Source organism: Porites lutea, chromosome 10 (assembly GCF_958299795.1).
Source record: "Porites lutea chromosome 10, jaPorLute2.1, whole genome shotgun sequence".
Lineage (NCBI taxonomy): Eukaryota > Metazoa > Cnidaria > Anthozoa > Scleractinia > Poritidae > Porites > Porites lutea.
Genome location: NC_133210.1, coordinates 25,526,766 through 25,553,578, shown reverse-complemented (window position 1 = coordinate 25,553,578; position 26,813 = coordinate 25,526,766). Strand labels below are relative to the sequence as shown.

The following is a 26,813-nucleotide window of genomic DNA, read 5'->3' as shown; positions in this document are numbered from 1 at the left end:
AAGTAAGTGCGTCGTTAAACGGGACGATTCGCAAAACAGCGTTGCAATGTTGCAACAATGTTGTAAATGGTCGTGTAACATCGGACACTCAAAAAGGGACACTTGGAAGAAGATTGTCCAATCATGACGTTTTCTGAAAATAGAAGATTCTAACGGTTTAATCATAAAGGGACCAACAACATTCGTAAATTTGAGGGCTGTTTCCTAAAAGGTCAGGTAAGTTTAAAGGGTTTTAAAGTTTCATTTTTTTTATTGGTCCGTGGGCAAAAAAAGTGAGAATCTTTTGTTTTCAGAAAACGTTGTGATTGGACATTCTTCTTCCAAGTGTCACCCCGGTTTCAGTGTCCACAGTGTAACATCTCAGACGTAAAATGCGTCTGGTATTCAAAGGGAACGATCTAATTAGGACGCATGAATGCCCATCTTGTCCAGAGACGAATGAGACAATTATTTTTGTTTTTCAGAAAAATAGTTTTCTCTCCATGAGGTTTCCGACAATTCTTTGCGTCCCGTTTTTACACCAGACAACTGAACGTCTAAGACGTTACACACGTCTAGACGATTTTAAAAAACGGTCATTTGTCACTAACCTTACGTCGTTCAAGTAAGATTGCATTATCAAAAGGCGACAAAAAACACAGGTCGATGCAGGTTGAAAAATCCACCAGCGCAAACTAGGAATGAAATTGACAGTAAACAAAACCGAAATCTCAAATATTTCGTATTCATGGATTTCGAGTTTAACTTATTATTAATTATACCTAAAGTAGACTTAAATGTACATCGCCACACATACTCCCTTCCGCCTCGAAACACGTCGACTCCGAGTGGTCAAGTTCTCAAAGAAATGTTTATATACGAAAGAGAAAAAACATACATTCTTAATGTAAAAGAAAAGCTTTTTTGTTTTACCGTTCTTTTTTTTTTTTTTTTTAACTAATTGCTTGAAGTCGTCTTTTTGAATTAGCGACTAATAATGTTTGTAATATTTAGATAAACGCTAGAACGAAAAATCACACATTGCAGTTCAAGAGCCAAACATTGCTATAATTTCAGGCTTGGCTGAGCTTTTCAGAGTTTCCTAATCTGTCTATTCTTCTCGCTAATTTACTCTTCTACCTGCTCTGGGCAACCAGCGCACTAACGCTTCCTAGATTATCACATACGTTCTGGTCACGTCCTATGGTTATATAGTTCTCATTAGTATCTGTTGTGTGAAACTAGCACACTTTAAAGGTACCAGTTAGTCATGGAAAAATATAGGAAAAAGCTTTAGTTCCGAGGCCTTCTCAAAAATAACGACCGAGCGCGTAGCCCAAGGTCATTAATTTTCTTTTCGAGGTCGTTTTCGGATTTAATGCATCTTTCCATTATTTTAGAACCAGCAGGTCGTTATTATGGTCACTGAAGCGGGAAAAAAGCTCATTAATAAAAATATTGATCCTTCCATTGTTCCTATATTGACCGGCTATTCCATTTATTGAAACTGTGATAACCTGTTCAAAACAATGGCTAGCTGCATTACCTAATCGTCGCGTATTATGTAATAAGCATCCGGGATAAATCCCTGAAGATGGTTTTCTTTACCAGATAAACGTTGTGTTCTCGCTGTATTGAGATCCTAATTGCCCCACAGAGAGTTGTACCCAGCTGCCAATAGTAGTCAGCTCATCCCCTGCAGAAGAACTTCAACACGGGTGAGAGTTTTTAATCACACCATTTTTTGAAAAAACGTTAAAAAATTAATACGGAACGCAGTGAAAATATGTCAACAAACAAACAAGTAGGTGATGAAGACAAGACGTTTTCTAAACTTCGATACGCTCCTTAAGAATTTCAAGACTCCGCAAAAAATTCGCCGACACATGACAAATTGAACTAAATGGAATAGTCGTAATCAAGTTTGAAAAGGTGTGAATTCACTCATTTAGGACGATTCTGGCTAAAAGCCTTTTTTCCCTTTATTTCTCAGTGCCCTTTCTCTTCCGAAATCTAGGTAACATCTCAACCAGTTTTCTTTCAAAAACTGGCTCAATATAGTCGGAGCTATTGGTTCAATAAATGTTGTGAATTTTGAACGATTTTGCGAATGTTTTGAATGAATAAATATGCGAGGGTGAGGTTTAAAATTATATAAAAATCGAAAATATTGTATTTGGAGGTTGCTGAAAATTAAAATATGAAAGAAATAATTAGTAGACAAATTTTAGATAGATAACCACCGCCAGAACAAGATGCCCCTGATCTCATTAGCGGATCTGTATAATTCTTATTAAAAACTGAATCATTGGAAAATGCATTTCTAGAGCTCTGATCAGTATTGGCTTAGCCATCATGGTATATGAACCATATATACCATGCTCTCCAAATATGGTAACTGTACGCGTCTGCTCAAAATTAAAAACAAGCTGAAAATAAAGTCGGGAAGAATTCTCCATACTTTGTGGGCGTTTTTAATACAACAATTATTCCACTCGCGCTTGATGGATATGAGATGATTGTAGCCAGCTACGCGCCTCGTTGGCCAGCTACCATCTCGTAGCCATCTCGGAGGGTGTTATCCACCTCGGCCGATAACACCCTCCTCGACCGGCAGAATTCTTCATAGCCTACTCAGCCTCATTCAATATGAATTGCTAAATATTATACAAAAGCCGAAACGAATAATTACTCAGGATTAGCGCTTGATTATTTGATGATGATAACGACTGTAATGATAATGATTCAACAGATTTCCCAACCAAGCCTTAACAATATATCGACCAAGAATTGCCACAGTAACTAGGCAACGATAGTCCCAAGTAACAGCAAAATGAACGTAATAATGCAATTGAAAATTACTTTTATTCTCGTTCTATACGCGGTAATCATACCGTTTCACTGCTCTGCTGCTGTCGTTCGAGCGGAAGAGACGAAAGCTTTGGCGTTTCTGAAAAAATACAACAAGGAGGCTCCCATTGAGAAAATAAAGTTTATGGAGCTTGCATGGAATTACGCTACAAACATCACAGATCACAATAGCAACTTGAAGACAACTGGAAGCCTCGCTATCACAGCATTTCAAAATAAGATGCGAGAGAGAGCGTCAAAGTTCGACGTGAGCAAATTGTCCGCCGACACCAAGAGGCAGATCAAGTTTATCACTTCTTCAGCGATACCCAAAGATAAAGCCGTGCTGCGTAGAATGACCGAGCTCATATCAAAAATGGAGGGCATCTACAGCACAGGCAAAGTTGAAGATAATGACGGCACCAAGCTTGCACTAGAGCCAGACTTGTGGAACATAATGGCCACAATACGGGATTATGATAGACTTCAGTTTGCATGGAAAGGCTGGCGGGATGCGGTTGGCCCGACACTGCGACCTCTCTACAAGGAATTTGTGAAACTGAAAAACCAAGGCGCCAGAGATAATGGCTGGAAAGACATTGGCGAGTACTGGCGATCGTTTTACGAAATTGAAGACTTTGAGGGCATGGTTGAAGGCTTTTGGACCAAATTAAAGCCTCTTTTTCAAGAGCTCCACGCCTATGTGAGATATAGGCTCAGCCAGAAGTACAGCAAGATGAAAAAGAAAGGTCCAATCCCAGCGCACCTGTTAGGGGACATGTGGGCGATGACGTGGGAAAATATTTACGATCTGGTCGAACCATACAAAGGCAAGCCCAGCCTAGATGTTACAGCTAACATGGTAAAGCAAAACTACACTCCGCTGAAAATGGTGCGACTCGCCGAGTCGTTTTTCACGTCAATTGGTCTGGAAGCATTTCCCAAGTCATTCTACATCAAGTCTTTGATTACCAAGCCTGAGGACGGTAGGGCGGTGGTTTGTCACGCATCAGCTTGGGATTTCCTCATAAACGAGGACGTCAGGTAAGATTAGTGCTTGGTTTATCTCCCGGGGGAATCCCATATCACAGTGATGGGGTGATTGTCGGTCGTCTTGGTTAGGGGTATACAGTACATTGCAGATTTTAGGCTCACTTATGGTGTTCTGGATTTAAAAGCCTTTGCGTAAGGAAGTATCCATATAAAAAGAGAAAACGCCGTCATACAGTCAACTCTCGCTAAGACGGACAGCTTTGGGACCGGCATTAAGAGTTCGCCTAAGAATGATGTGCGTCTAAAGGCCTGTTTACGTGGAGGTGGGAGACCCCAGATAGGTGAGGTAACACGTGGCGGGTCACCTCACCGATCATGTAAACGTAATCGAATTAAAATGAGAGATTATATGTACAGGCGGGTTACCACACCCAAGCGGGTTACCTCACCTACCTGGGGTCCCCCACCTCCATCTAAACAGGCCCTAATAGAGTCAAATAAAAGGTCGAGTAAAGAAAGGCAGGGACCAACTCTAGGTGTCCGTTTTACCGAGGTGTCCGTCTTATAAGTCAAATCCCGTTAATATGGACACTGAGAGGACAATAGAAAGTGTCCATAACAATGAGGTGTCCGTATTAAGCGGGTGTCCGTGAAACGGAGTTTGACTGTATGGTCTGTAAAGGTGTCAGTTAGGAGAGAGTCGATTGTACTTAGTCGGATAGGGGTCAAATTAAGCCTGAGTAACACCCAGATTGGTGTTCTTTAGGTGTTAATTAAATTCTAATTTCCCGACAAATATCTCTGTCAGTCTCTTTAATATTGAGTCCACACCCCCGGGGGTTCATCACACTTGTCTGTTTACCTTTTTAGGTGTACATTTGAGCTAATTAGAAACTCAAAAATTTTTCTTTGAATAAACGGAAAGATCCAATCACTGAGGTTTTCTAATTATAAAACGGTCACCGATTTACGGTTTAAGATGGACAACGGTGTTGTTTTCCGCGAGGTGACTTAGTCGATCATATGCCCTTGCCAAAAAGGACAATTTTTTACAGACTTGTTGGATTAAAAATGAGTGAAAAACTGCATACATTGATCAACGATTTGCAACTACTTAAAAGTTTAATGAGGTTTAGAGCGATGACGGCTACGACACGGTCTTTTCAGAATCAAGCAATGCACCACTATCGATCATAGCTACTTGATAGTCACTCACCACGAGTTGGGCCACGTTCAGTATTTCCTACAGTACTGGGACTTGCCATTCGAGTATACCGCGAAGGCGCCAACCCAGGATTCCATGAAGCCGTTGGGGATACCCTGTCACTTTCAGTCGACACTCCACAGCACTTGACAAAAATTGGTTTGTTAGAGGAGTACAGCGATGATAAAGGTATAGAATACTCTCGACTACGAGTAGTCCCCATTTTTCCTCAGGGATAGTAGAGCGAGCGAAACGCGAGCGCGCGTGAAAATCACCTCACGCGAGAAAGGCGAGACCACCGCGTCTCGCCTTTCTCGCGTGGGGCCATTTTCACGCGCGCTCGCGTTTCGCTCGCTCTACTATCCCTGAGGAAAAATGGGGACTACTCGTAGTCTGTGAATACACTGGATTTAGTTCATTATCTCGCACCTTGTAAGGGAATCCGGATTCCCGGCGAAATCCGGGAAATTATTGCTTGTGGAATCCGAAATCCTGGGGTTTGGAATCCTGAAAAATCCTACTAACGATTGGAATCCAGAATCCAACTTCCATCGGAAGCTGAAATCCAGTACCTTGAATCCAGAATCCACAGTGTGAAAGCCAGAATCCAAGACTGCCTTGGATTTCCTTACAAGGGGCGAATTATCCCCCAAATCAATCTCTTGCTTTCTCTCTCTCTGAAATAAAGGCGAAGACACTAGAAATATTACAAAAAGACCTAGCAAACTGTGATCACACGAGATCGCGACCACCAGGAGCCCATAACCTTCTCCTGTGACTACTTAAAGAAGTGACAGTTTCATACTGGTTTTGACTCTCTGTCTCTAGAATCCGATATAAACGCCTTAATGAAGATGGCACTGATGAAGGTGGCGTTCCTGCCGTACGGTTTCCTGATCGACCAGTGGCGTTGGAAGGTTTTTAGTGGAGCTATTACTGAAGACAACTACAACGCCGAGTGGTGGAAGCTGAGGACTAAGTACCAGGGAGTCAAGCCTCCAGTGGATCGCTCAGAAGATGATTTTGCTCCCGGATGCAAGTATCACATTCCAGCAAACTATCCCTACATCAGGTAGGTAATCTACCTTTAACAACCTTTGCAACGATGTTTTACGTTCAGTCATTTCTTTGCAACCTCAAAAAGTGGCAAGTGTTTGCATCTCCAAGTCTCTGAAGCGTTTCTGATGAGTCCCTGAATTTATCCTTTTTGTGTGTTTCACTCCTTGTTTATTTTTTAAATTTTTACCCACATAGACTTTGAATTTTTAAACAACGGTTTTGGCTACTCAAGTCTTGGCCTTCTCTGTACGTAGGCGCATGAAAAGCGTCGCCATTCTTATCTATGCCGTGAATTTCGTCTCATGCGCTTGGTGCGAAGGCTAAACGTGTCTCGGATTTTACCATTCGTCATCCCTGAATTAATTGAAGAAAACGTCAAAAGTAGTAGTCTGGCAAAATGGAAAAGAAGTGGATGTGTGGTAACGGAGCAGTTACCACGGCCCAGTTTGAAGATCGAACTTTGGATTTGTAGGTGCGACTTCTTGCCGTCTCATTGTCCCCTTAGACAAGAAACTTAGCTCCACTATGTCTCACGTACCCTGGAAACGAGGTTGACGCTATTTCCAAAGGCAGGATAATAGGTTTAACCAGGTGAATAAATGGGCAGCGGGGACATAATATTGGGAATAATTAACCCTACCATGGACAGTGCCATTTAATCCTTGGGGGATTAGCAATACTCCAAGGTGTTTTATTCTAAGGTTAAGCCCCGGCCTTGGGGACCACACCATCGAGAAATTTTAACGAGGTCTCCCAGGAATTTGAATTTCAGCATCGAAAATGTTAAATGGAAGCGAAATGCTGATTGGTGGAGATTTTATTTGGCAATGACATGGCATCAATCATCTGGCGTGTCACGAAGGAGACCAAAACACCAGGCCGTGTAGCTTCTTTTAAAACGAAAGGCAAACATAAACGAGTCATGTCTTTTATCTTTCAGATATTTCATGAGCTTCATTCTACAGTTCCAGTTTCACAAGGCCGCTTGCAAAGAAGCAGGTCACAAAGGACCCCTTCATACCTGTTCCATCTACAAATCCAGGAAAGCGGGAAAAAAGATTGGGTAATGTTGTCAATAAGTTCACGGGGCTCGTACAGATTTTTGGATAAAAAATTTCAACAATTTTTCCAGGCTTTTCTCGAAACAATTATTTCTTTTTCCTGACTCAAGGTTAGTAAATACGTGATTAATCGAAGAAAATGATGGCTGAGAAGATTAAGACCCTCAAATAATGTTTTTAAATATATTGATTGGTACGCTACTGTCAATGGTCTACTCATGCGCAATAACAAAAAAAAGGTGTCAGGCTACACTTTGCACATGAGCATTGAGATCCCTAATTTCAAGGACAAGATGACTGCTCCATTTCTCCGAAATAATGAACCAGATAAGTACTCCGATTAAATGATAAAGCAATCATCGAACTCGAAACGCAAAATGTGGTGCATTCTCAAAAGCTAGTACATTTCTAAAAAGAAACAAATAAGCAGGTGAGGCTTCAGAGATCTGGGCCGTGAGGCGTCATCAGTATGGAATTTCTGTGCTCGTTTCTCAGACATCATGCCACGGAGACATCTGTGGTGGCGTCAAGAAATGTCGGCTGTTTTCTCAGGCTTCGCGAGGCAAGACACAAAAGCTGGCCGAGCGGTTTTGACACTTTCAGAATGATTAATTGTAACTAGACAGCTTGAGCCAAACAAAGTGAAATTGTCTTTAAAACAAGAACCAGTAGGCAGTGAGGAAAGATGAATTAAAAAATGTGAAATGAAATCATATTTTGAACTGCGGATACAGATATGAAAGTGACCGTGATCCTGGCAGTTGAATGAACAACCTAAGCAGTTGAAAAAAAACCTGAAAAAAACTTCAGGCTTGACCGGGAATCGAATCCTGATCGACGCAACGTTCTATCCATTCAGCCAATCAGTCCAACTGAAGAGCAGGCCATTGTGAGTTCGTAAATTACCCGATGGTGGAAATTACATGAGTGGAAATACAGTCGAACCGCTCCACAACGGCCACCTTAGGGGGAGAACAAAGTGGCCGTTGTAGAGAGGTGGCCGTTATGGGGAGGCAGGGGTGTAATATGACATTATTTTTTTAGGGAGTATAACATTCTTACTGTGCTAAGTTCATGCCTACTGTATTCCATAATGGTAATCCAATCATTATTTCTAATAGAGATAAAATGCACAAAAAAATAAATGTAAATAATTTTTTTGAGGTTCGGAACATTATAACTATAAGCATTGTAGACAATTCATGATTACTGTAGCAGTATAAATGGAACACAATCAAAATACTATTGCCGCAATTAATCATCAACGTGTCATACGGATCAAATTTCATGACCATTCTTGACTTTTTCATCAACTGCGAAAAAAAACTGGCCGTTGTCGAGGTTATTTTGGCAGTTGGTGACACGCTTTAGTGGCCGTTGCCGTTGTAGAGGTTTAAACGAGAGAGGAGATGTAGGGGCTGTCCGCCCGGACAAAAAACAAGTGGCCGTTGTAGGGAGGTGGCCGTTAGCGGAGGTTTGACTGTATACGAAATGAATTTTAATTTGAACTGCAAGATTTTAATTTGAGTTAGCCGGTCAAATTCACGTCTTATTCTGTGCGTATGAGTGGGTAGTTGACTGTGTTTTAACGGTGAATGGGTTGATGTACTCTTTCGCATATCCGTTTACTTTTGATCTCTTTTAACAGTGATATGTTGAAGATGGGAAGAAGCAAACCTTGGCCACAAGCCCTCGAGAAACTTACCGGAAGTCAGGAGGTTGATGCTGGGGCGCTTACTGAATATTTCCAGCCGCTACGTGATTGGTTGGTAAAGCAACGAAAGAAAATCGGCTACGCGGCCCCGGGATGGGAAGAAGACGAGTAGGTACTACCTTCTGGAGCTCCTGGTCTTGTCCAAGTCTTGTTTTAACTTGTTAGCCTTGCTATTGGGATTTTATCAAGTAGATAGAAAACGTCAAGGAATAAAATATTCTCAGAACTTAAACTCTTGAGTGCACTATACGATTGCATGAAGAATGCTCGGATAGAATCTGAATGTCAAGTAAGCATGAACCTTAAACAAGGCCCCTTCTCGTTTCTAAAGTGGCGAATTGCGCTAAAAACAACGCGCTTTAGTTAATGCGATATAAACTGCATATATTTAGGCAACGAAGCGCACCTTCGGGTGATTTTAGCTTTTCGAGTGTTGTCGCATTTCCCAATAGAAAATAGCGTCTATTGATTTTATAAAATCATCGCGCAGAATGCAGGGACATCATTAATTATTCATAATCAGCGAAGCGGCAAATTTGAATGCTGGCTGGCTAAGAAAAGCTCCCAATAAGAGAAGAAAGGGCTCAAATTGGTCAGGTTGCGCTGATAAAACTTGCTTTCCCGCTTTCCAATTATGTTTTACTGAAGCTTAGTAAGCTTCAGTAAACATAATTTTTCCGGGCGGGGCGAAAATGTGGATTGAAATGCCGTGATCAAGTTACGCCTTCTCTTTGCATGCATCAACGTTTGCGCAAAAAAGAAATTTTAGAAAGTTTCGTTCTCGTTTGATGCGCGCGGGGCTTTCGAGCGGGCACCAGGGGGCTCCTGGGAAGACAACTGTTACCAGCAATTAGAACAAAGAAAGTCGCTTGAAAATGATAATAAACAAAACCAACGCAATTTTATTATATTTACATTTTTGCGTCGAGTAAAGCTTATTAAAAGAGGCTATGTCACGAAAATGTTACTGTTTTAGGTCAATTTTCTGCTTGAGGCATTACTTAATGCCTTTAACCACACACAAAATGGACCTGTAGAACTATGTAGAAGATATCCAAATAATTCCGTCAGAGAGCACTAGCCATGATAATATGGCGGAGGGGATTTTTATAGGCATAGCATAAAAAATCTAAAAAGTTGGCCCAGTTTTTTCAAGTAGTATATCAAGCACGAGACGCAGTGTGTCTTCACCAGATGAAAGACTGAGAAGAGAGTTGAAAATACGACGTGCAGCGGAGTATTTTTGACGAACTTGGAGGTGTTTTATCTGGTGATGAAACACTCTGTCGAATGCCTGATATTACTTCTAACACAAAATGATTTTAGAAGGAGAAATTAAAGATGAAAAATGAGAAGTTTTTCATCTGATTTCCAAACAGTCATTAAACATATTTTGTATTATGTATTTTCTTCATGAATTATTAACGAGTTTGAGAAGTTTCAATCAATGTCCATAATTGCCATCCGTTGCAACAGACGACAGGAAACAGTTTTAATGCCTAAACTTAGTCTTAAACAACAAAACTTGGAATTCAACTGACGCGTGCGCAGACAAGTTTTAGCTTGCAAACAGGTTGACGTAATCCATTTACCGCTCACTCTGTCAATCGTTATACCAAGTCCGGCAGCAATTCATTAAACATTAATTATCGTAATTTTTAATACAGCTACCAACAACGCGAGAAGACCAAGGTCTGTATATCGTAAATATATTGTCTTATCAGGTTCTTGACCCGCTGTTCCTCATAACATACCTATGATCACCTTCCAACATAACAACATCCAGGAAACAGCCGTCACGAACTTGCCAGCGGCGTTCAAAACGAGTGCATGCGCTTTCCCGCGTGCCTGCTCATACGACTGTGTCTTGTGTGAGTAGGTGTTGGGTAGAGTTGTCGGCACTATACACGGATCGTCTTTAGGAGCCGGATTTTCGGGCCATCCAATGGTATAGTTGGAAGAACATCTTTGCTTTCTTAGCCACAAGTACAGAGGCCAAAAATACTCTTTCATGGGACCAACATCCATAGATCTCTTGTTGGTGAGTTTTTCAAGAGCTTCTGGCCACGACTTGCTTCTACCTAATTTCAGCATTTCCCTGAATAATTAGAAGAAAAGAGAACTTCAAGATGAAGCCCAAAGCGAAATTCGTAGTACAAAGCTACAGTCGGCTCTTGAACTGGACTTCACTCCCTCTTTCCTCTTCCCATTAAAGCATGATACTGGAATCGATGCTGTCTAAAATCGTCCTATTTCAGCTCACGGGCGAGGGAGAACTCTAGGGACGTCTCGAATCCTCGCCTCGAAAGCCCAAAGTGGCTCCTGATATGTACGCCTACAACCCTGGCTAAAAGGTTCTGGGAGACCACCCCTTTTTCACGTGTTTTTGTATGGAATTTGCAGCTAACCGGCAATACACACGCAAAAATACTGCCTTAACAGGACTTATCCCACCCCGCCCCCCGAAAAAAGTTGAGGTCCTTAACCTGTGCAAGATACGTAAAAGGTTAACCTTTTTTATATTAATTAGTTAGAGCTGATAGTATTTTAATTTAGTGTCCCCTATTGGTAGGCCTTACATGCCCAGCTAGAAGACCTGACACTGAAATAAAGTTTATCGTCATCATCAAGGTGATTGACTTGAAACACCCAACACTGTCCAGGGGGGTGGGGAGAGAAGGCGACTTGAATTGCATTTTCATCACCTGAAACACAAAGTGTCCCAAATGTTTCGACCAGGACTGTGGTTTCTCTATCAAATTGCCATATATTTTGCTTGGGAAGCAAGGGAGAATTAAACCGTACATTAAGACTCACTTATAAGAACATTATAACAGTACTCTTCCAGTTGACCTAAAACAGTTTCAATCTGCTCAAGTATCACGGCCAGTCCTTACCCGATCTTCTCTCCAGCTTCAGTAGACTGGTATATGGAACATCGGTGAAGAGGGCCCTTAAAGCCTGCTGCTTTACAGGCCGCTTTGTGGAACTGAAACTGCAGAACTCTGCTGATAAAGTACCTAACAAGAAATCAAAACTTTGGATGAGTTTTGCATTACGTGGGATTCAGTTGTTCTCTAATGTCCTGCAAAGCCCTCCAGGCCGGAGTCACGCAATGCTCTCTACCCCCACTGCGTGACTCCGGTCCTAGCGGCTGCGGAGTAAAATTGTTGTTCCCCTCCTTAATTTTAGTATGGAGCATGTAATAACCTGCTGGTGATGCAATAATAGTGGAGTGCCCATGTTTTAGATCACAATATTCCAAAGTTGACGATACTTGGTGCGTTATTTATCCTACCCTAGCCTTCGGTTCATTATAGTGACTCAAAGTAGTGATGGTGATCACAAAAACAATTACGCACCTGATATAGGGAACGTCATTTGCTACATGAAATTTGGCACCCGGATCAAAATTGCTCTCGCTTCTTTCCTGTGGGGCTTTGATGCCCTGGTACCTAGTTCTCAGTCTCCACCAGGCACTGTTGTACATGTTAGGTTTTGTTTTCCCCTGAAATACGTTCCAACGCCATTGATCCACAAGGTATCCGAACGGCAAAAAGGCAATATAGTCTAACGCTAATTTCATCAAAGAGTTGATCTCCAAACCTAGGTGCGAAAATACAAGTATTGATTACAGACTGTATATTAGAGTTACAGGTAGCCTAAGAAAAACAGCCAACATTTCGCGACACCATCTCTGGTTTGCCCGTGAACTGGCGTGTCATTACTCAGATCTTTCAACTTTTCTTTCGGGTTCCTGTAAAAAACGTTTCAGTTTTCCATTTGTAGTTTAACAGTTTTTGTTCATTTGAATCAAAGAAAATGTCATCTAGAGGCCGAAATTCTGAACGACAACATAAGCGCCCAAGGCCAAAATTCAAGCAATTACGATACCTCTATACGTCAATAACTTGCACATCTCCTATAATGCACCTTATTTGCATAACCTTGGTTTTTCATTTCTCCTGGGTATTACAGCCGTCCCAAGAAAAATTGAAAACAATGCTTATGCAAAATTTTTTTGGGGCAAATAAGGTTCATTGTGGGAGATGTGCAAGTGGCGTATGAGGGGGTGCACTCGTCTCTTGCTCTACTTCAACACCAATAAACCACATAGTTTTTTTTTTGCAGAATACCAGTTGTATTAGAAAACCGCAGGTCATCTCAGGGAGGTGGGGGGGTACGCACCCCCTGCACCCTCCCCCTAGATCCGCCCCTGGGCAAAAACTTTTGTCCCCTAAAAAGGAAGGGCAGGCTTATAAGAGAGAGGGGAATCATTTAATATAAGAGGGAGGGTTTAGAGGATTTACGGTAGGATTTACGTCCTTGGTGGGAAAGGATACCCGAAATTGCCGCCTTCAATCCATTTGGAGGGGAGCTTATATCGGGGGGTGGGGGGTGGGGAGCTTATAATTAGGTGTATTTGTTTGTTTACAGGTGGATGGGCCTATCACTGAGGGGTTTAAAAGTGGTCAGAAAAGCGTCAGTTTGCGGTATCCTAGCAGACTTACCTTCATCGGGTTTGAAGTCCTCCAGCAAACCGATTTTAGCGAGATGCTGAGGTGTTGACACAGAAAGAGACATGGTGTCACCTACAGCCTCATGGAATGCTGGGTTAGCACTGTCACGGTATATGTACGGTTGGTGCCAGAATGACATGAAGTAGTAGACGTGGCCCATCTCATGATGTGTCGTCTCAAGCCAGTCTTGCGTTACCTCAGTACATTGGTGAATCCTGAAAAAACAAATAAAAGACCTGTTAGGGAACAGAGCCACAGCCAATAGAACATAAAACTTGAAGCGGAATTTTAACGAGCCCGAGAAAACAGCCGATATTTCGCGACGCCAGTGAACCACTGGTTTCCCCGCGAAATGACTTCTGAGAAACGAGGGCAGAAAGTCCAAACTGATGACGTGTCACTACCCAGATCTGGGAAGTGCTTCTGATTGGCTGAAGAAAATTTCCCTTGCGGCACGACCAATCAGAAGCACTACCCAGATCTGGGTAGTAACACGTCATCAGTATAGAATTTCTGCGCTCGTTTCTCAGACGTCATTTCGTGGGGAAACCAGTGGTTCCCTGGCGTCGCCAAATGTTGTCTGTTTCGTGTAATCCTCAGGAAAAATATGAACCACCTAAATATTATCTCCAACACAACTGTTCTTTGGGTCAAGCAATGTGCCTTGCGCAAAACGACGCACTTGACCTTTAACACTGAGCTGAAAATGTAACGCAAATAACTGGAGGCTTTTTGAAACATTCATTATACTGCTTTGAAAGTACGTTTACGTGCGTGTACCAGACCACACGGTTCGCGTGCACAGTCATTCTCGACCCCTGAGCTCATGCTTTTGACTTCGCATGCGCAATAGAGAAGAGCTTTAGGTTCGAAAATGGTGCACAGTCTTAAAAGGTCGTGGGGACGAGAATGGTGAGGAACCTCTGTTCCTGGGAAGGCCGGCACTTTCAAAAACAGGAAAATTCTTGATTGTCGTCTCTGCTAGACATCTTACATCACGACGTAAACTAGCCTGAGTGGTGGGCGCAAAAAATCAAAAAAGGAAGGGGGAGAAAAACGCGAAAGGAAAGCCTCTTCCTTTCCAAAACTTCAGCGCGATTATCACAACTCGATCACTTTACCAAATGTAGGAGAACTCTCCTGTAGTTGAATTCCTAAGAGAAATGTCCAGGTTCAGAAAGGGAAGAAGAGATTCATCTTCGTATGTTTACGATCTTGATGAAACGTGAAATTAGGAAATTTCACGTCGTAGCAAAGAAATGTACCGAAAGGTGTGCTGCACGTGCAAAGTTGTTGTTTTAAAGGGGCTGTGTCACGGCAGTCCAGTTCATTTTGTTTAATTTTGCCAATTACTCGCCCTCAGTCGCCATGGAACTTAAAGTAAGCAAAGAAATTACATGTTAATGACAAAATCAGGGATCCGAGACAAACAAATATGTCTCCTGAGCATTATTTTTGAAGTTGCAAGCAGCAGGGACCAACTTTGAAAAAACTATTGGGCTGAACAGCTTTCAAAAACCCTAATTTCAATCCGTTTCAATCTTCTTCAGTTTTGCCCATCCGTGGCATTTGTTGTTTCTGTTATGTGGTTTTAACCTTCCTTTAAAGTTTTAAGCGGTTATTTTTATGTTTCTTTTAATTTAACGGGCATTTGTAATTTCCTAATTTGGCTGAATCTCGTGACACAGCTCCTTTAACTCGCGCTGCCGTTGCCGTCGCCGTACGGTAAGCCGCAGTCCTCGATCTTATGGTCCTTTTGTATTAGCCTGTGTACAGACGTAACCCCTCCCTCAGAAAAAAAAATCGGGAGGGAGGGGGGACGTCTGTACACAAGCTATTTTGTGTTAACTTGTTCTAATAGAGAGAAGTCGCTTCGTCACGTTGCCATGGAAGCAAAATTTCTGGATCTCAACAAACCGTGGCTTTGCAAATATGGCAGGAAAAAAAGACTTAAAAACTGACAAGTACGACTTTCCTGTGCAAGATTGCACTCAGGAACAAGACGATAACCCATAATGTTCTTCGGCATTGTTTGACAATGCAAATGGCCGTCTCTGTCAAAAAACATTGTTCAGCTCCAGAAATTTTGCTACCATGGTAACGTGACGTCACATTTCTCCTCTCTGTGCTAACTGCAATCGGTTTAATTTTAAACTAGCCGAGATAATTGTCACAAGAACAAAAGAGGAACTTCAGCGAACGAAATAAAAATGCGTTCAGGGAGATAAAAGCCCTTTTAAATAGCCTGCATTGCATTCAGCCCACGCATTGTTTATACAGGAGCTGTAGACGCAGGGTGACCCCCTTGGGGATTTTGAGAAAACTGCAACAATGTTATTAAAATACTAATAAACGCATTTTCTCCCTGAAAAGTCATTTCTTTTTTGCCCATTTCTCCATTTATTAGTATATATTAGATAAATACTAATGAACGCATTTTCTCGCTAAAAAGTCATTTCTTTTTTGCCCGTTTTTCCATTTATTAGTAAACATTATGTAATGTAATAAATTTGTTTCTTTTTGTTAAAGTTTTTTGCTAAAAATATTTTTACTAATACCAGTAAAATTTTTTTTGAATACTTTGCAAACATCTGATGACCCATCCCGTTTGATGAGGGATAGTTCCCCCTTTCTAAATTTGTCTTAATCTTTGTTAAGGCATAAAACCAACCGAGAGCAACTTTTTGCTTAAAAGAGCCCAAATTATAAATATGTCATGTAGCCTGTGAACAGGCTCGGGACAGGGCAAAATTCATAGTCTTTACGTCATGTGGAGAATATGTCCTACTGAGCCAAAAAGAAAAGCAGTTTAGACGCGTAAGGAATGTCCTCGCCATTAACAAACGATAAGAAGACAAAAATACCGTTGGATAACGTGAATTCCAACCAAGAAAACTCATGGTATCTTTTTCAATGTCTTTTGGAGATTCCCACCGATTTTTCGGGCTTTTAAGTTGGCCTTTTTAAAATACTTTTTTATGAAAAGATATACCAAAGCTGCGGTCTTTGAAATAAGGGAAATTTCAATTTATTGAGTCTGCATGCAGACACGAACCGAAAAAGAAGACTTAAAAATAACTGAGAGAAAACATAGATAACAAAATTCTGGGCACCACTTGATTGATTCTGTAAGCGATTTGTCCACTTACTTTATATAGAAACTAGTCACAATGTTTATCTTATTTTTCTATGCAATATTTGTCATGTTGCGTAGTTTCATGTTCTCACGTTCAAGGAGTGGTAAACCTTGAGATCCTCCTTGAATCTCTCAATGTAAAACCGCTACATATAAAGGAGAGTTTTCCTGTATATGATGCTGCTGTTTAGTACAAAATCTTATCTAAAGTGTACCCCAGTTGAATGGAGGCTATTATCATAATTTATTATGTGTAATTGGTTCTTGAAACTCATGGGAAAGAAAGTGTTATCTTTTACGAATCTCTTTTATTCTACGTAGCAGGAAACAGGAAATAAATCTGTCAATGGCGTTGTTATCATATCCCAAATGCGTTCATTCGCGATGACCAAACAGAAAGGAATGTATTAAGCGACTCGATGAAGAGTTCTAGAATGAATTTCAAAGTATGACCCTTTAATGCAAGATTGCCGATAAGAGTCCGATAAGATTTCGGTGAATATGGACTCTATATTTTTGCAAAATAAATCTTCTATGAATGACAGGAAGTTGTAGCCTGAATTTCATCCGATTACTTCGAGTCGTTAGAGGAGAAAACGACTCGAAGCAATCGGATGAATAATACCTTGGATGAGCGAGTCGCGAACCATCAGTCAAAAAGGTAACAAGTTGTTGTTATTAAAAAATAACAACAACAACAAAACAAAAGAGAGAAGAATTGAAAAGAAAGAACGATATTTATAGCCTTCTGCTGGCAAGCTCTCCATTTATGGCAAGCGAAGGGAGGCGAGAGAGAACGCGGGAGCGAGCGCGCGGCGAAACAAGAAACTGCAAGCACACGCAGTTCCGTTTGAAGGAGGACTGAATCTCTCCTTTCTAACAGGAGAAAATGGTTACTACGATAAGAAAAAGCAAAAATCACTCAATCTAACGGAATTCGCTTTCTTTAAACTCGTGCTTTCTCCGTAAGAAACAGCACGTTTCTCTCTTAATAATACAGGATGGCGTGACTGTCACGCACTGGAAACGCGCGTTCAAGCGACTGAAAATTATAATCACGACCTACCTCACGTCTTTTTCACCGTCCTCTGTTTTGCTGTACATGTCATAGGCAGAGGGATGACACTCGACATCCCGTCCTTTGGGTTTTCTAATCATGGACATTTGCAGAAATGTCTTGGGCAGTTTCTCCATTCCGAGTGATAGGAAAAACTTCTCCGTTAAATCAAACATGTTTTCCACTTTGAAATTCTTCTTTCGCATAGACTGGGTGACATCTAGGCTTGATCTGTCTTTATAGGGCTCGACCAACGGGTAAATTGCGACCCAATTCTGTGCCCACATGTTACCAAGCAGATGAGCAGGGATCGGATCGTTCTCTCGCACCTGGGGATAACTTCTCGCAAGCTGCGAACGCACGTAAGCGTGTAGTTCTTGATAAAACGGCTCCAAATCTTTCCAAAGAGATTTCACGAGCCCTGGAAGATTAGTAACCTCGTAAGGTGCTTGCCAAAAAGCTCCATAATTGGCATAACCGTTGTCTCTTGCACCTTCATTTGTAAGGTTGACGTATTCTTCGAAAAGAGGTCGCAATTTGGGGCCGACAGTGTCACGCCACTCTAACCATGCATACAGCAACGTCGTATAACTCGAAGAATTAGCCATGATATTTGTTAAATCTGGGGAAAGTGATAGATTCTTTTTTGTCACATAATCATAAACTTGGGAAGCGCTATATATTTTTTGCATTTGTATCTTAATTTCAGTGAGTCTTCTGCGTTTCTGTAGATTATTCAAAGTCGCTGAGACGCGAATTAACTTGATTTGGCGTTGAAGATCCTCAGACAACTCTTTGTTGTTGATGAACTCCTCGGCCTTTTTTCTTTCTTGTTCTAGAAATTCCTCGAACGCCAAAGATACAGCTTTCTTCTCCTCTGCTGCTTCGGCCGATGACACATTACAAGAGTATCTCCAGCTCGCGATCTCAAGTTTGTTCCTCTCCAACAAAGCACGGCGGTTGAATTCCGTTGTAAACTCTACCGCTTTTGAGTTAGTCTCAGCCAAAACTACGTGCGTTAAAGAAATCAAGCAAAGTTTCAGAAGAAACATTGTGCGCGAGGCCAGTTGTTAGAAAAGAAACAAATATCCCTTGTAAACAGCGACATACAAAGCGGATTTTAAAATCGACGCCTGTCAGCGTTACATTTACTACACAAATGCCTCGCGTATATCACCATGCAGTGTTGACTGAAATTGGATACTTGGTATCTGATACCGAAAAATTGTGTAACATCTTGAAGGGGTGTTTGTGGTAACATATTTAGCTTCAAAAAGTAAACATAGCGGTTTTCTTTTCAGTCTGGGAACGCAAAAGGACGCATTTTAAATTCCTGACTCATTGTATGTATTACCCAACACTAACTGGAAAAAAATTTCTATCATCTGAGAGACAACTGAAACGCGACACGATATATTTTTCTATTGCAAGCTTAGTGGTGAGAAGCTTAATTTGCCTGAGAAAGATCGGGTGTTAGAAGTTGCGGACATCTTTAAGGTACGTTTTTAACCATTTCCTTACAAGAAAAGGAAATAGATAAATTAATAAATCATCCCCTGGTTTAAACGATTAAATAGTCATCTGGAGGGGGTGTGGTTTAGGGAGGTTTCTTGTACAGAGGCGTTTTTAGGGGAGCTCGTCTTTCATGACATTTTTTGCATGACACTTTTGACAACCGCCTGTCCACAGGGTAATTTACATTTGAAAGTAATAAAAAAAGAAGGAATAAGACCCTTCGATCTACTTTACGGTCAATGTCAAACAAAACAACTTTTAAGTACGTACTCCCCCTTTGATAGATTGTGCTCACAAAGTATGTAGCATAATATGCTAATAGCAGTGCTCGTAAGTTATGTCAATACTTACGCTAGTTTTTGTAAGAAATTATGCTCATTTTAGCAAAAAATGAACAAATTGTGCTTGAAGGGAGCCACACATGTGCGTATACAATACAGTCGAGTCCCCTGTGTTTTCTAGAAGTGTTTCAAGGAATTATGACCGTAATTGTAGATTCGCTTTGGGTTGTGGGCTGCTGACCCGAATTTTCGCTCAATCCCGTAATCCGGGTTATTTTTTGGCATCCCTCGTCTCGTGTGCACACTTTCATTCCCGAATTTCGCCCCATATTGCTTTGAAATCCCGAATCTCGCCTTTCAAATGAGGCAAATCCTGGATCCCGAAATGATCCTGTATTTTCTGTAATTTTAACCTTGATAACTCGAACCTTCCGCCAACTCGAAGAAATTTTTGTTTCCCCTCAGATCATCTCTATAGCTATATAATTTTACCCTCGTAAATCACAACACAGTGGCACATTCTCCGGTACAGCTTTAACGAGAGTAACCCCCCTGGAGTTCATGGAAACGCGGAAATTACAACCTCGTCCTCTTGGAGCGGAAGTTTCCAAGGCGGCTGCAAAAATTAGAAATTACTACCACCTGAAAATAAATACTTTACCGGATTTTCGACAAAAGATTTTGTGACGTTTGTTAAGAAGATTTTCAGTTGAACATCTGATTTGCTGGATTTTCTATAGAACAACAAAGGAACCGGGGTAGATGACCTCATAAATACGAAAAGTATTTTTTTCATCAAATAAACTTTTCTAAAACCAGACAGCTTTACACATATCTGGTTACGGACATCAGGAGTGATACCTTCCTTTCAGTAAAAACATGTGTCAACCGTAAAAAGGAGCTATCCAGGCCAAGAAAAAGCCTCTCTCGAGACAAGCATGCACGAAAAACGCGTTTAACAAGCGAATATTAGCCACGGAAGTTAGCGCATGGCAAAAAATTGGATTACTCCTAATACGATGGGATTACCCAAAATAGAAGAGGATATAAAAGGAATATAACATTTTGTCAAGAGAAATGTTCTTCACACGTCAATACAAAAGTGCTCTGACTAAAGACGTTTTGTCTCAATTTGTGGCGTGTTTGCCTTGAAAGATTGAAGGCCTTAGCGAATCAATTCTTTTGCGCTAAATAGTCTGATAATCTGATAATCCTTTTAACAACGACCATGTTGGCACTTTTCGAGAGCAGAATACTATACTATTGTACAAGCAAAGTATTATAGTTACAGAGATACTTGGAGATACTTGTAAAATTACACAAGCGGCCAGGGAGGCGGGAGGTCAAGTGAGGGGTTGAATCTCGTATCAAAGTTACAGGAATAATCGTCGGAACATTTGAATTGAACCCCTTACAGAGAATACACAAGAAGAAAGAATTGCAGTGAAAAATGTTGAAATTGCATGGTGTTAGACTGTTTAAGATCCTCTATTTGTCTAGAGATCATCGAGATCGATGCCACGTCGGTTTCCTTTCTACCTTGGGGGAGGGCGACAGGGTTTAAGAGGGGAACCCTACGCGACCAGCACTCCCCTTTCCTTTATATGGTCGTCCCCCGGGTACAAAGGACTCGATTGTCTGCAGTCAGCAACTCACGCCTTACGTAAGGTAATATAACAGGGGAAAAAACAACCGTTGTAACCGAGCTTTCATTTTTAGATCCTTGTAATCGTACGTGAGTAAGCTACACTGGAGTAGTTTGGTTGTGTGATAATGTCCTTCATCGATCTACTGCCAGTACAAGGTCCGGGGGAACTCCCTAAAATGGTCAGTGAGGGGAGGCTCCGCCTGAAAGGGGTGCCTATTTCAGGCTTTAGAGTAAGAATTTCACTAATTGAAGTCCATGAAAGGGTAGGGAAATCTGTCATTGCAGTCTGCAATAGGTCTAACAGGCGCATTTTACGGCTGTGAAAAATACCAGAAAACTTCCGGATTTAGGGATTTTGTCATATTTAAAAGACGTTGCATATGTGAAAGGGGTACCATTTGGCAATAAAAGGTATACGAAAGACGTACCGTTTCCTTCAAAATAAAGAGGCAAGGGGTTTGACCTCGGAGCGGCCTCCACGTATAAAATTTTGTCAAGTGCCCCCCCCTCCCACCCCAGTACAAGGAGCTTCTGTGGAAAATGCAGACCCTCAAAGACTTAACTGTTAAGTGTCCCCTACCTACGGGATATCTGAGGCTTTACTAACCCTCTTTGAAGACTAGTAGGAGAAATGAAAAAAAATAAAATAAAATAAAAATAATAATAATAAATTCTTTACACGCCCCTAGCTGGCACTGTACCAACCAAAACCGTGGACGGTACAGACAAATCCCAGACGTTAATAACAGATAAGAAGAGGAAACAACAAAAGAAGAAGCTAAAACCGTATTTTCATTTAACAACAAGCTATAAATAGCTGACATTCAGTTAAACAGGACAGACTAGTCACGGAGTCAAAATATATATTAGGGTAATGACACAGGCTAACAGAGCATTTTACAGTGAATTATACGAGGACAATACGCAACATCAAACTGTCGACGTACTTTTGTATAATTGAAGTTCACTTGACAGCTAGGGTATAGATAGTCTCCCCCGCAGCCGTTTTCGTATCCGGTCACGCAAAATGGCTGCGAGGGGGACTAGAGTATGAAGGAACCCACTCCGGAACACGGTATGTAGAAGACTTAGCCCATCCAAGAGGGACTTGAGTGCTATAACACCGTTTGCTAAACAGCAGGACATTTTTTGCCAACAGCGCGCGCTCTCATTGCTTACTTCGAAGTCACATGACAGTTAACACTGAAACTGTTTCCTGCCAAAATCTCTGGGCAATCTATGACGTCAGAGGGTAACAATGCACTCCTGTTACCCGCAAATGTTGACTAACGATCGCCGTTTACAGCCAGGTTTAATGAATTTCCAGCTTCAAAATTGTCAGCTATATAACAAATCACTCAAAGGCTAGTCCCTCGGGAAACTGATCAATTTTGCTTATTAACTGTTTCCCTCGGGACTATGAGTTTCTCGAAACAATTTTCGTCTCTACTGGTGTAACCTGCATATCGAACAACAAACAACGCCCATACGCCTTGTTAGCATGTACTTTTCCACACAGCATCTAGAATATGAAAAGCTTCTAGAATGCCTTTCCAGCCTGTGAGCCTAAGCCTCTTAATTCCTTCCCTCGCGTTAATCCCAAGTTAATCTGAGACAATTTGCTGGCACTGTATCGTACAATCATACAATTTAACTTAATCAGCAGATTGCTTGTAACAGTCACATCAAAGCCCATAGCCCTAGCAGCATAATTCAGTGGCTAGAAGAGATTCAAATCCCATGCAACGAAGAGATGGGAAAGCAAAGTATTTAAACACTGATGTTTTGCATTGGTAAGCGATACTTTAATACGCTGTTTGAAACATCCCAAGATTACCCTGGCGAATAACCGAATAGGTTTAGCGTGGTTCAGTTTTCATTTTCTTATGTTTTTTTTTTGTGAATGGCAATGGTTGATTACTAGTTTCAAACAAAGGAAAATAAAAACTGAGCAAAGGAAAAAAAATTGACCTCAACCAGTAATCATGCATAGTGTAAAACTGACAAGGGAGGGGTGAGAGACAGGAAACTGCAGGGGAGGGATTAGGAGGTTTAAATGATGGATGGGAAAAGATGGTAGGCCCTTACTAGGGAGCTTAAGCAACGACGACGGAAAAAAGCAATAGGGTTAGATTGGCAAAACAACAACTTAATTTACACGTGCATCACGCTTTTTTGTACATTTCTTTGCCGTCGTTGCACGACTACAACATGAAAGTGCCTAATTTCACGTTTTGACGAGGACGTGAAGACAAGACAGCAATTTTCTTTTTCCTTTCCTGAACTTTGATACAGTCTTTTAAGATTCAACTCAAAAAAATTGCCAACATTTGACGAATTAAACGAGATGGAATAAGCGTGATAAAGTTTGAGGCAATGCGAATTCACGTTTTAAGTGACGTTTTCGTAGCCGTGATAGTCGTTGCTTCAGCTCGTTACTGACTCACCATCTCAGTCGGTATGTAAGCTCCCTGGACTCAGTAGCTAGAGGCAAAACTGACAAGGGAGGAAAGAGACGGGAAACTGTAGCGGGGATGGCGGGGGGGGGGGGGGGTGTAAGTAATCAATGGTTGGGAGGAGTGGGTAGGGCCTTACTGACTTACCATCTCGTTCGGCAAGTAAGCTCCCTGGAAACAGTAGCTAAAGGTAAAACTGACCAGGGAGGGGAGAGACGGGAAAAAGTAGGGGGTTAAGTAATCAATGACTGAGAAGAGTGGGTAGGGTCTTACTGACTCACCATCTCAGTCGGCATGTTAGCTCCCTGGACCCAGTAGCTAGAAGTAGCCATGCTTTGAACAATCCATTCTTGACGGTCTTTTAAAGTCGCTGACCTTGTGTCTCCACGAACAGAAAATCCTTTATTTGATTGGCTAGTTTTCTTTGCGCAGAAAAAGAGCCTACAGTAAAAACTATACGAAGCAGCTAAATACACCTTTTAACTATAAACAAGGCATTTACAAGGACATATACATTTTACGCGCCGAGAGACTGACGTGTAGGCGGCAAGAGTCTCACAATTAACAAGTATTGATCTACTTCAAGATTCACAATATTTCTAGTAAGCAATTTTTAGGTCCTGGATGTTGAGAGGAAGTTACTAACGATGCCACAGCCGTGCTCCTTAAAATTCGTTCTTAGGCTGTCTCTTCGGTTCTCTCCGTCGCCAGGGGTCGGAAACCCGAGACAGCCTGGGAACTAAGCTGTTGCTCCTTTACAGGGTTCCCTTGCTAGAGGGCAGAACCAAGATGGCGTTTTGCTTAGACGATCAAGTGTGACAATCGATTTGAACAGCCTATAAAAGCTATTTCCGTATGATCTTGAAAAAAGATGGCTTTGACCGGGTCACAAACGCGCAAGCTAATCAAACCATACATGCAGATATGCAGGCTGTTAACGTTTGAAGGGACAACCTTCATGTCAGTTAAGAGCCACTCATAAATGAAGATAGACATATTCGTATAAGAAGATTAAAAAATCAGTGCGATAGACGCTGGCCTCCGATTAACATTTTTGTGCCTGATCAGAGGCAAGCATTCGAGCCGTGGAACTGGTTTGTTGAGAAAGGAACAAAGGGGGTCTGCCGCCCGTTCTTGAAAACATTCGTCGCCGTTTATCCCAACCGACTGACCGCCCCTACTTAATTATCAGAAGACGCCTGCAGCATTTCTAGACGTGATTTCTAGACTGGAAGCAAAGAAAAAGCTTACCTGTTTGAAGTTACTCGCTTGTCAGAAAAAAAAAACGCATCGGGCAATGATTGCTTTTAAAATTACCTTTTCAAGGCCATACGAAGTTGCCCAGTTTAATGCAAACTCAAACAGTCTAATTATTTTTACAACTCCATATTTGCCCCATTTAGCCAAACTGTACTGCGAAGATATTTCTGTAGTTAACTTCATTTACATGGTTACGGCGTGCTCTGGAAGCGCCCTGTTAGGCAGATCAAGTAACGCTTTTGGTTGGCCAGCAAAACTAATTCCTTTACACACACCACAAATTATGCGTGATGCGCGCAGAGCGAGAGAACGTGTCTATGGATTGCCACGCTAGCCTCAAACAGAGTATCTATTTTCTCGTTATCGTACTAATATACTCTTTAGTGGGCAGGTAGTGAGAGTTACGATAATGACCGACAATTTACAGGAATCAATCAGCAACAAGAGTGGATATTCTGAGCCTGCAGGCTCTTGTACAATCTCTGGAGAGTAACCCATGATAGTGTTCGTATCTGCGTTCAAAGTTCTATACATGATATAAACTTGGTGGTAAACGAGGTCACACCTCACTTCTTAGTACATCCACAGAAGATGCTGCGTGACAAAATGCGCTACACCCGCTGGTGTCACGCTACGTAATGGTACTGGTTAGGGACTTCTTTATCTCTTTCCATGTAGTCTCTTTCTATGAGGCTTTCAATACGTTTCTTTAGGTCTGTGGGCTGTAAGACGAAAAGAAAAAAACTCAGTGTCTACGTATCAAGCTGTTTGGATACTACAAAACGTCGTCTGATGAGAGCCGATTCTCTGCGACTGAAATTTTTACAGGGGTCACGGAAGAATATCAAAGGAATATGAAAAGTACAAAAGTCAAAAGAGACTACACGGTTTGACACTCGCGTTCAGCCATCTCAGGACGGAGGTACTGTAGTCTTTAGAAACCGGAACAACGGGGATCGCTGACATGCCCACTGCAAGTAATTTTCCACGCATCGAAGGAGGCAAAATCCCCGGAGGGGGGGGGGGCACTTGGGTATTTTTTGGGTGGGTATGTGCCGCCCGGGACTCCAAATTGGCACCCCGTTCTAGAAAAAAAATTCCCCTAAAATTCATACCCCGTTCTAAAAATGGGCCAATTTTTTATACCCCGTTCTAGTATTCGCCCTAAAACTGATACCCTGTTCTAGAAATGGGCCAATTTTGTTATACTTCGTTCTAGGGTGCAACAAGAGTACCACAGTTTGCTTGTTAACGCATTGAACCGTATTTTTAAAAGCAATCTGTCCTTGAATACTTTCAAATGGCTGCTTACAAAAGTAGAGCTTTCGTGCGTTCGAAATTTTATACCCCGTTCTAGAAAACGCCTCTAAAATGGATACCCCGTTCCAAATCAGGAGCTTCAAAATCACGACCCCTTTGGGCGGCACATATCCGTATAGGTAATGTATGGGAGTACCCCCCCCCCCCCCCCGGGGCAAAATCAAAGCAAGTGAAAGCCGAGACACGCTATTCCAATATGGCAGAATCAAATTGCCGCTGAGACCTCTGCTTTCAGTAGACCCATTTCCCCATTTCCCATGACAACGACAACATAGAGAGAAGCTGCAACGCTGGGACCCAAAATTGAGAAACAAAATCCGGAAAAATTAATTTTAGGACCATTTTTAGCGTTTTTCGTCATTGAAACAATCAGTGGGTTCCATTTTAGTTTGTAAAACATTTCGAGATTGAAACGTCTCAACATTCCATTCATTTGCCATGTCCATTTCTTACGTGGAACAGTACTTATAAACCCCCCTCTTATCGAGCATCATCACACAGAGAAGTCAGGAGAATCACACACACAATCATCAAAGACTAACTTGCATCAATGCAAGCGTAAAAAATGCTTCAGAGTTGCTCAGTTCCAAGTACTCATTGGCGGATCCGGGGGGCGCCCCCTCTTAGTTTTAGACCAAACTAAGGCCCGAAGGGCCGAAAAAAAATGTTTTGTAAGACCGCCCCCTCCTCCCTTATCTGAGGTTTGGATCCGCCACAGGTACTTTGTAAGTATCCTGAAACGCTTCGGCTGTCTTTCCAG

At 41.7% G+C, this 26,813-nt stretch overlaps 3 protein-coding genes across 3 annotated transcripts in view; 1 reads left to right on the top strand and 2 right to left on the bottom strand.

Moving 5' to 3' along the window:
• Positions 1–2,824: 2,824 nt before the first annotated feature.
• On the top strand, positions 2,825–8,972 carry LOC140949706 (angiotensin-converting enzyme-like). The gene is given in 6 exon segments (XM_073398846.1): positions 2,825–3,873; positions 4,990–5,092; positions 5,095–5,215; positions 5,855–6,098; positions 7,026–7,148; positions 8,795–8,972. Coding segments are annotated over 6 exon segments (1,818 nt in total).
• Positions 8,973–9,739: 767 nt separating this feature from the next.
• Positions 9,740–18,788, bottom strand: LOC140949833 (angiotensin-converting enzyme-like). The gene is made up of 5 exons (XM_073398966.1): positions 17,583–18,788; positions 13,372–13,595; positions 12,223–12,466; positions 11,758–11,880; positions 9,740–10,958 (listed from the first exon to the last, which is right to left on the bottom strand). The coding sequence occupies exons 1-5, from the start codon at positions 18,623–18,625 to the stop codon at positions 10,604–10,606; spliced, it is 1,989 nt and encodes a 662-aa protein (XP_073255067.1). The 5' UTR covers positions 18,626–18,788; the 3' UTR covers positions 9,740–10,603.
• A 5,061-nt stretch (positions 18,789–23,849) lies between these two features.
• LOC140949841 (cullin-4A-like) overlaps positions 23,850–26,813 on the bottom strand; it is a 33,592-nt gene continuing 30,628 nt past the window's right edge. The window contains exon 23 of the mRNA XM_073398981.1: positions 23,850–25,455. Within this exon, the coding sequence (XP_073255082.1) occupies positions 25,360–25,455 (96 nt within the window). The 3' untranslated portion in view covers positions 23,850–25,359. The remainder of the gene's footprint in view (positions 25,456–26,813) is intronic.